Genomic DNA, 9692 nt, shown 5'->3' on the forward strand with positions numbered 1-9692 from the left:
TCTTGTATTTGATTATCTAGTGGAAGATGTCCTATATTGCAATTAATGATGTCCTTTATCCTATTAATTATGTCCTCTATCCTGTTGATGATGTCCTCTATTCTGTTGTTCATGTCCTCTATTCTATTGATGATGTTCTCTTTTATTTGGTTGATGTCCTGATACTATTTACTCATTTCCTCTACTGTCTTAATGATATCCTACATGGTTTTCATGATTTCCTCTATTGATGATGTCTTTTACACTGTTGATGATGTCCAAGGTTTTGTTAATGATGTCCTTATTGTCATGATTATGTCCTTTATTATTATCATGATATCTTCTAATTTCTCAAATGATTTCCTCTATTGTCTTGTTGATTTCTTGGGTTTTGTTTTTGATGTCCTATATCTTTTGATTATGTCTTTTACACTGTTTAAGAAGTCTTAAGTTCTGTTAATTATGTCCTATATAATTATCATGATATCCTGTAATTACTCAAATGATTTCCTCTATTGATGATATTTTTACACTGTTTTGATGTCCTGGGTTCAGTTAATGATGTCCTATATTCTTTTTATTATGTCCTTTATTATTATCATGATATCCTCAATTGTATTGTATTATTTTTTTCTTACATTGTATTTTATATTTTAGAAAACGAGTCAAACAATCTTCTGTGAAAAAAGTTAAACTTGATGTTGCAAAGCCTCAAAAAAGAAAGAAGTTTGAAAAACAAGATCTTGATTTAAGGTATTACATTGTGAAAACATTATTATATGTAATTTTTATATCTTTTTATTTGTCTAATCAATTTCTTGTTCTTTTTTGTTGTTCCATTGATATAACTGAAGATGATATGAGAGATGTTACAATTTCTAGCCAATGTAGTGCACATTCAATGTCATATTTTATAAGTCTCTTATCTAAGGATCAGAAGTCTAATGTTGAAGACATTGGGTTTCGTGGACTTTTACATATGAACTTTTCTAGATATCTAAATAGATCTTTGTATCAGCCTCTTGTTTTGAATTGTAATGCTACAGCTAAAAATTTGTTGGTTGGTGATCAAAAGATTTCTTTCAATAGTGTTGATTTACACAATGTTCTTGGCATTCCTCACACTAATACACCAGTTATTGAGTTGTCTAAAAAGAAGGTAGGTGAAAATCCAGATAAGGATATAATCAAGGAATGGAGAGACTATTTTGGTTTAGACAATGAAGAGGATGCTGACGTTGTGAAGCCTCGGAAGAAGAAATTTAATTTTTTATCTGGAACAGCTCCTTTAAAAGGAGAAAAAGTTCGTGACAAAGGTATTTATTTCCTTCATTGTGTGAGATATTATATCCTTTATTGCTTTCTTGATATTCTTTATTGTTTTATTCTTCTTCTTTATTGTTTTAATGATATCTTTCTTATGTATACTAATGAATTTTTTATTTTTTTATTTCTAGCTCTTATATCTTCTCAGACAGGGAAGAAGTCTTGTGAAGATATACCTGAAGAGGAGGCTGGTGTAGCTAAATCTGTTGCCAAAAAAAGATATGTTCCTTTGGATGTATTTAAGGAAAAATTTCAGTCTTTACAGAATGGAGGAGATGAGTTTAAGAGACATTTTGTGGTTTATGCAATGACTAATTTTCTAGCACCTTATGGTGATAAGTCTCTGAATATTAGTTGTGTTAAATCTTTGAGAGATGTTAATAAAATCAAAGATTTTAATTGGTATGGTTATATTATAAGGGAAATGTGCAGTTCTATAGAGGATTTTCAAAAGTTTCTGGTTCAAAAGAAAAAAAAGTCCATAACTGGTGGTAAGCATTTGAAGAAGATTGGTGGATGTTTACCAGCATTATTAATTGGTTTTGTTCAAAAAGCGCATTTTGGAGAACATGCAGAAGTTAAATTTTTTTTTATAAGAAATTGGGATATAGATTCTTTGAATGCTCGAGTGAAAGCTCAGAGTAAAAGCCCATCTCAATTTGGGAGTGGTATAGTGTTGTCAAATATTGATTTTTCTAGCATAGTGATTGCGGAACCTTCCAATATTGGTCAATCTGAAAAGGAAACTGAACAAATACAGAATGATGTGCCTTTAAATCTTGAATATAAAACCGATGTGCCTGAGGTTTTTAGTGATGGTGATTCTGACTTGTTTGTAAAATATAAGATTCCTAAAGGCTTTCCTTCTGACAAAGAAATTCAATCAATGGATATATCAGTAAGTTTTTAATCTTTTTATGGGTTATATGTTTATAATATTTTTATATCCTGTATTATATATTACTTTATCCTTGATGTTGTGAAATATATCCTTTGCCTTCTGTATTTATTTATATTATCCGTATTATCATATCCTGTTATTATTTGATCATATCCTTTATGGTTTGTATTATATACTCTGTTATGGGCATTATATATTGTTTATTTTAGTTTGATATCCTAGTCATTTAAAATGTTATCCTCAATTCTATTCTCAATTCTTATGATAGAGTTAATGGTAATGTTGTCACTCATTATGAGGTCAATCCTTTTAGAAGTTTTGTTGACAATCTTGATCTTTGTGAGCTTAAGAGTAAAGGTTCTTTTTACTCTTGGTCTAATAAGGGTCATGGTGATACTAGAATTGCTACAAGGATTGATAGGGGCTTGTGAATCAGGCTTGGTTGAGCAAATTCCCTCATGTTGAATCTATCTATCTTCCTCCTCTCCTTTCTGACCACAACCCTCTCTTGGTTGAAGTGAGTAGGTTTGCTGCTACTAAGGGGAGACCTTTTAGGTTTCTTATTTGCCTGGCTGATCATGCTGATTTTTGTTCCATTGTGGAAAAAACCTGGCATAGTGTTACAGGTTGTTCTGCTATGGTTACTATTTGGCAGAATTTGAAATCTGTCAAAAAGAACCTAAAAGATCTAAACACTAAGTATTTTGCTAATGTTAATGAGAAAGTGGATGTGGCTCTTGCCTCTTTGAAAGCCATTCAGGACTAGCTTGCTGTAGATTATTCTAATTCTGACCTTCATGTTAAAGAGGCTGAAGATGTATCTATGGTGAAGCATTGGATGAATATCCAAGAGTCCATTTATAAGCAGAAATCTAGGGTTGATTGGATTAAGCTAGGGGATTCCAGTTCTCACTACTTCTTTTCTGTTATGAAGCACAGGCAAGGTAGAAATAGAATTGATTCTATCTTCACTGAAGATGATGTCCTTTTGAAAGATCCTATTCTTATTGAAAATGAGATTGTGGGGTTCTATAAAGGGCTCCTTGGTTCTAGTGCTAGCTCTCTCCCTGCTGTTGACTTAGCCACTATTAGGAGAGGTTCTCAACTCAGCTCTAGTTCTATTGATATTTTGACTTCTGTGGTTACTACTTCTGAGATTGATAGTGCTCTAGCTCATATTGGAGATGATAAGGCGCCTGGAATTGATGGTTTTAATGTTGTTTTCTTCAAAAAGGCTTGGCCTATGATCAAAACTGATATTTATACTACTATCTTCTCTTTCTTTGAGACTGGTGTCATTGCTAAGCAGTGGAATTGTACTACAATCACCTTAGTGCCTAAGGTTTAGCATCCTTCTTATGTCAGAGAGTTTAGGCCTATTGCTTGTTGTACCATGTTGTACAAGCTGATCTCCAAAGTTCTCACAAACAGGATTTCTAAAGTGGTGGGGACTGTTATTGATGATGCTCAAGTTGGGTTTATCCCGGGTAAGCACATTGGTGACAATATTCTATGGCTACTGAATTGATCAAAGGCTACTCTCATAAGTTTGTTTCTCCTAGATGCATGATCAAGATTGACTTGAGAAAGGCCTATAACTCTGTTGAATGGCCATTTCTGCAGACTGTTTTAGAAGAGCTTGGTTTCCCTCATTCTGTTGTAAAATGGATTATGACTTGTGTCTGCTCTGTTTCTTACTCTGTGATGGTTAATGGCTTTCCTGCTAAACCTTTTTCTGCAAAAAAAGGCCTTAGGCAAGGAGATCCTATGTCTCCTTTTCTTTTTGCTCTTTGTATGGAGTACCTCTCTAGGTGCCTTAAGGAAATGAATGGGAATCCTAATTTTAATTTTCATCCTAGATGTGAGAAGTTAGGTATTACCCATATGATGTTTGCTGATGATCTTCTCCTCTTCTCTAGGGCTGATTCCACCTCTATTCAGCTTCTCTTGCAGGCTTTCCAGAAATTCTCTTGTGCTTCTGGTCTGGTGGCTAATTTAAGTACGAGTGAGGTTTATTTTGGAGGTATCTCTGATTCTGATAAAGATCAGCTGCAAACTGTTCTTGGTATGAGTAGAAGTAGTTTGCCTTTTAGATATCTTGGGGTGCCCTTGTCTTCTAAAAAGCTTATTATTGCTCAGTGTAGGCCTTTGGTTGAAAGGGTTACTGCTAGGATTGATTGTTGGACTTCTAGACAATTATCTTATGCTGGCAGGTTACAACTTATCAAAAGTGTTCTTTTTGGTATTCAGGCTTATTGGGCTCAGATTTTCATTCTTTCTAAGAAGATTCTTAGGGAAATTGAAACCAAGTTCAAGGTTTTCCTTTGGACTGGGAAGAACACTTATGCAAAAAAGGCCCCTTTCTCCTGGCATCATATGACTCTTCCTAAGGTTTGTGGTGGCTGGAATATTACCTCTCTTGGTGATTGGAATAAAGTTTCTATGTGCAAGATTCTGTGGGATCTTGCTCACAAATCTGACAATATGTGGGTGAAATGGGTGCATACCTATTATTTCAACAATAGGAATATTTGGACTGCCACTATTCCCAAGAAATGCTCATGGGTTTTGAAGAAAATCTTGACTTGCAGAGATATTATTGATGATATTGGTGGTTGGTCCTCTATTATGAAAAATGGGAAAATGAGTATTGCTAAACTCTATGCCCGGATTCAACCTCGGGCTCCTAAAGTAGGGTGGAAAAGAATTATTTGCAATAACCAAGCCACTACTAAGAGTATTTTCATTACTTGGTTAGCTTTTCTTGACAAACTTGCCACTAAGGATAGAATTGTGAAGTGGAATGCAAGTTGTGATCCTATTTGCTTTTTCTGCCAGAATACTTGTGAATCTGTCTCTCACTTGTTCTTCTACTGTCCTTATTCTAAGACTATTTGGGAACAGATTTTGAAGCTTCTTGATGTGAAAAAAGCAGTTCAACCTTTTCACATTGAACAGCAATGGATAGTTAAGAATTGTAGGAAGTCGAGCAGCAAGGGTAGAGTATACTCTATGTGTTTTGCTGAGGCTATCTATAGGATATGGCTGCAAAGGAATAGTCTGATGTTTACGGGTGACTGTAAACCTTCAGAAACTGTCTTTCATGACATTATTTATCATGTTGTTGTTAGGTGTAAATGAACAGACATGAAGCTGCTTTTGATTCACTGAATTTTGGTGTTGTAGCTGTCTGTTTTGGTTGAGGGCAGCTTGTCAGTAGCTCTGTTCTGTTGTTGTTGATGTCATGTGCTGTTGCAGTCTGGTTGTTGCTGTAGCAGTGTGTTGTTGGTGTTGCTGTTGTACCCCTGTTTCTGTTCTGATGTTGCCTTGTTACTGCTGCAATCTATTTCAGGTTCTGCTATGCTGGTTTCTAGCTGCTGCTTTTCTGGGTCTGCTGTTTTGCAGCTGAGGCAGTCTGTGTGTTGTTGCTGGTTTTGCTGCTGTAAGTTGCAGTTGTGCTGTTGCAGTGCTGGTCCTGCTCTGTCGCTGCTGTTCTGCTGTTGCAGTGCTTGTGCTGCTCTGTTTTGCTACTGTTGTTAGGTGGCAGCTGGTGGTTCTGGTTGTTGTTCCTAGCTGCTGCTGCTGCTCTGGGTGGCAGCTGGTGGATTGTTGTTGTTCTGCTTGCTGCTGCTCTGTTGTTGTTGCCTAGTTGTTGGTTTTTGGGGGTGTTAAGACTATTTGGGAACAGATTTTGAAGCTTCTTGATGTGAAAAAAGCATTTCAACCTTTTCACATTGAACAGCAATGGATAGTTAAGAATTGTAGGAAGTCGAGCAGCAAGGGTAGAGTATACTCTATGTGTTTTGCTGAGGCTATCTATAGGATATGGCTGCAAAGGAATAGTCTGATGTTTACGGTTGACTGTAAACCTTCAGAAACTGTCTTTCATAACATTATTTATCATGTTGTTGTTAGGTGTAAATGAACAGACATGAAGCTGCTTTTGATTCACTGAATTTTGGTGTTGTAGCTGTCTGTTTTGGTTGAGGGCAGCTTGTCAGTAGCTCTGTTCTGTTGTTGTTGATGTCATGTGCTGTTGCAGTCTGGTTGTTGCTGTAGCAGTGTGTTGTTGGTGTTGCTGTTGTACCCCTGTTTCTGTTCTGATGTTGCCTTGTTACTGCTGCAATCTATTTCAGGTTCTGCTATGCTGGTTTCTAGCTGCTGCTTTTCTGGGTCTGCTGTTTTGCAGCTGAGGCAGTCTGTGTGTTGTTGCTGGTTTTGCTGCTGTAAGTTGCAGTTGTGCTGCTGCAGTGCTGGTCCTGCTCTGTCGCTGCTGTTCTGCTGTTGCAGTGCTTGTGCTGCTCTGTTTTGCTACTGTGGTTAGGTGGCAGCTGGTGGTTCTGGTTGTTGTTCCTAGCTGCTGCTGCTGCTCTGGGTGGCAGCTGGTGGATTGTTGTTGTTCTGCTTGCTGCTGCTCTGTTGTTGTTGCCTAGTTGTTGGTTTCTGGGGGTGTTGTCCTGGTTGCTGCTGTTAGCAGCTGGCTCAGTTGCTGTCTGGCTCTGTTGCTGTTCCTGGGGTGCTGATTTTGCTGCTCTTGGGTTGGCTTTTGCTTGTTGGTTATAGCTTCGGTTTCCTTTGCTTTTAGGGGTTCCGTAGTTATTGTCATTGCTTTGCCTTCGGGCTTTGGTTTTGGTGTTTGTTTGGCCCAGAGGGCATGTAATGCACTTTCATATCTTGTAGTTTGTTGCTAGTGTTGTTGTCTGGTCCTGGTTTCCAGAACCCTTCCTAGAAGGTGGCTAGGATAGGATCTAGAACTGGTTTTGGGGGGTTGGCCTGTTTTTTCATGTCTTGTGGTGTTCTGGTGGTAGTTATAACTTAGCTCTTGTAAGTTGTAACTTTCTTTCTTTGGTAATAAAATCTTATTTACCAAAAAAAATAAATATATCTTGTATTTGTTAAATTATTTCCTTTATTGCTCTCTTGATATACTTCATGGATAGATTAATTTTTTAATATGCATAGTTGATATCCTATATTGATTTATGATATCATAAATTATGATTCATGATTTACTCTATTTGTTTTTTGATATCCTTTGTTGTCATTTGTAATGTCCTCTATTTACTCTTTTGATATGTTCCATGTCATTGATGATTTCGTTTTACACTAATTAAATTTTTTATTGTTTTAATAATATCGTGTAGTGTTTTTTCAGATATTTTTTCCTGTTCATAAGCACAATCATTTTGCAAATATTATTGTTAATACTATTGGAAATGAGAAAAGAAGACCTACAGTTGAGATCATTGACAACCGAAGGGATAATATTATAAAATATAAGGGTAGAGATGATCTGTTGGTAAGTATTTTTCATATGATCTGTAGGTTATATGTTTTATCTTCCATTATTAACTTCAATATTTAATTATGGAAAATTTGCAAATTGCAGCCATTTAAAGTTTGTATTTTGCAAACTGCAGCCATTTAAATTTTTTTTTGCAAATTGCAGCTCAAAAGTTCGTATAAATTGTAAATTGCAGCCTAATTCAATTTTTTCATCGGTTTACATGTTGAAAAATCTTCGGTTAAGGCTTTAGGGGTCATTTCAGCCCTTAGGGGCCCGAATTGAGCTCGGAATTAGAAAAAAAATAACGTAAGTGTCTCATATTTACAGTTTCAACAAATTGATACATTTTTGTTACGCAAAACGAGATACTTGTGTTATTGTTTTGCTAATTCCGAGCTCAATTCAGACCTCGGAGGACTAAAATGGCCCCTAAAACCTTAATCGAAGATTTTTCAACTTGTAAACCGATGAAAAAGTTAAATCGGGCTGTAATTTATAATTTATATGAACTTTTGGGCTGCAATTTGCAATTTATTATTTAAATGGCTGCAATTTGCAAAATACAAACTTTAAATGGCTGCAATTTGCAAATTTTCCTTTAATTATTCATGTAGATTGATGTTGGGACATTCAGCTGCTCCAAAAGTTTTCAAAAATCCTATTTTTTTAATCTAAGAAACCGTGGCATTGAGTATCTTAATTTTAAATGGAGGTCATCCAACGAATATTTTGATTGTGGTCTCTATTTAATCAAAGTTATGGAGTTATATAATGGTGACCGCAATGAAACTCTATCAGAATTGAATTCGGTAATATATTACTTTACCTTTTGTATTCTTTTAATTATGTCTTTTATAGTATAAATGATATCCTCTGTTGTGTTTTTGCTGTCCTCTATTCTTTTCATAATGTCTTTTATTCTGTTGATGATGTCCTGTATTCTGCTGATCATGTGTTATATTATTTTGATAATTTCCTCTAATATTTTGATGATGTCATGTAATATATTATGTGATTTCCTCTATTGTGTTGTTCATGTGTCTTTTTCTAATATCTTTATCTTGTGTCTATATCCTATATTTTGTTGCGGATTTATTTTATTCCTTCATATTATATTCTGTATTGATATAGATGATATCATATTAACTTACACTATGTGTGCATTTTTTATCTAAATTGATGATATGATATGTTATAGTTTAACTTAATTTTATTTTTATCTTTTCTAATTTTTTTTTTCATTTTTCTTTTTTGCAGAAAGTCTATAGGAAGATTTTTAGATGTAAACTGGCTTTGGAGTTGGTATTTAGCCCTTTAAACATCTATGCTAATGCTATTCGAGCGGATTGTAGAAACTTTTGTCTAAAGAAAAAAGACATTCTTGCAAATCAGAAAATTAGAAAGAAAGAGGAAGATTTGTTTTATACTGAGCAAGCAAGAATTGAAAGAGAAGCCAAAGCTTTATTACAAAACTTAGTAAACAGCATAAACTTGAATCAGACAAACATTAAAATTTGTAATTTAATATATATATATATATATATATATATATATATATATATATATATATATATATATATATATAATTTTGTAATAGATTTTAATTGTAATTATGTTACAGATTAGTGTATGGAGGATATATTTTAATAATTTGAGGGTATCATTTGTTTGATGATATATACATAATATCTTGTTTCGTTTTACTGTTATGTGTTATAGTAAATATGATGATGTCTTTTATTTTGTTGACGAGGTGCTGTGTTTTTGATGATGTCTTAATTTTTTATTATGTTGATAATGTTGGATATTAATGTCTTGAATCGTTTTTTTGATGTCCTTTATTACATGAATGATTTCTTCTATTCTCCTTATGATTTCATATATTACTTTGATGATGTCCACTATTATTTTTATGTTGTCCTATGTTGTGCCTTATATATCCTCTATTTTATAAATGATACACATTTTACGTTAAATTATGTGTCAATTATAATAATCTGGGTTTGGTATATGATAAATATGATACAGAATATATATATATTGTCAATTATATTATAAATAATATGTAATTAATTATTTTTTACATATATTGCAGGATAAATAATAGAAATAATACTATATTGGACAAAAGGGACATAGTCAAATGTATTATAATATTATAGAAATATTGTTCAAAACATATCTAAATTAGTTGTGGAT

The 9692-nt window shown here is 34.1% G+C and overlaps 1 protein-coding gene across 1 annotated transcript; it reads left to right on the forward strand.

The window, feature by feature from the left end:
* The first annotated feature begins 3718 nt into the window (after positions 1-3718).
* Positions 3719-5347, forward strand: LOC110728323. Its single transcript, XM_021907982.1, has one exon. It carries the CDS (start codon positions 3719-3721, stop codon positions 5345-5347), a length of 1629 nt encoding a protein of 542 aa, XP_021763674.1.
* Positions 5348-9692: the final 4345 nt, after the last annotated feature.

The sequence above is a fragment of the Chenopodium quinoa genome, unplaced genomic scaffold, assembly GCF_001683475.1.
Source record: "Chenopodium quinoa cultivar QQ74 unplaced genomic scaffold, ASM168347v1, whole genome shotgun sequence".
NCBI classification, from domain to species: domain Eukaryota; kingdom Viridiplantae; phylum Streptophyta; class Magnoliopsida; order Caryophyllales; family Amaranthaceae; genus Chenopodium; species Chenopodium quinoa.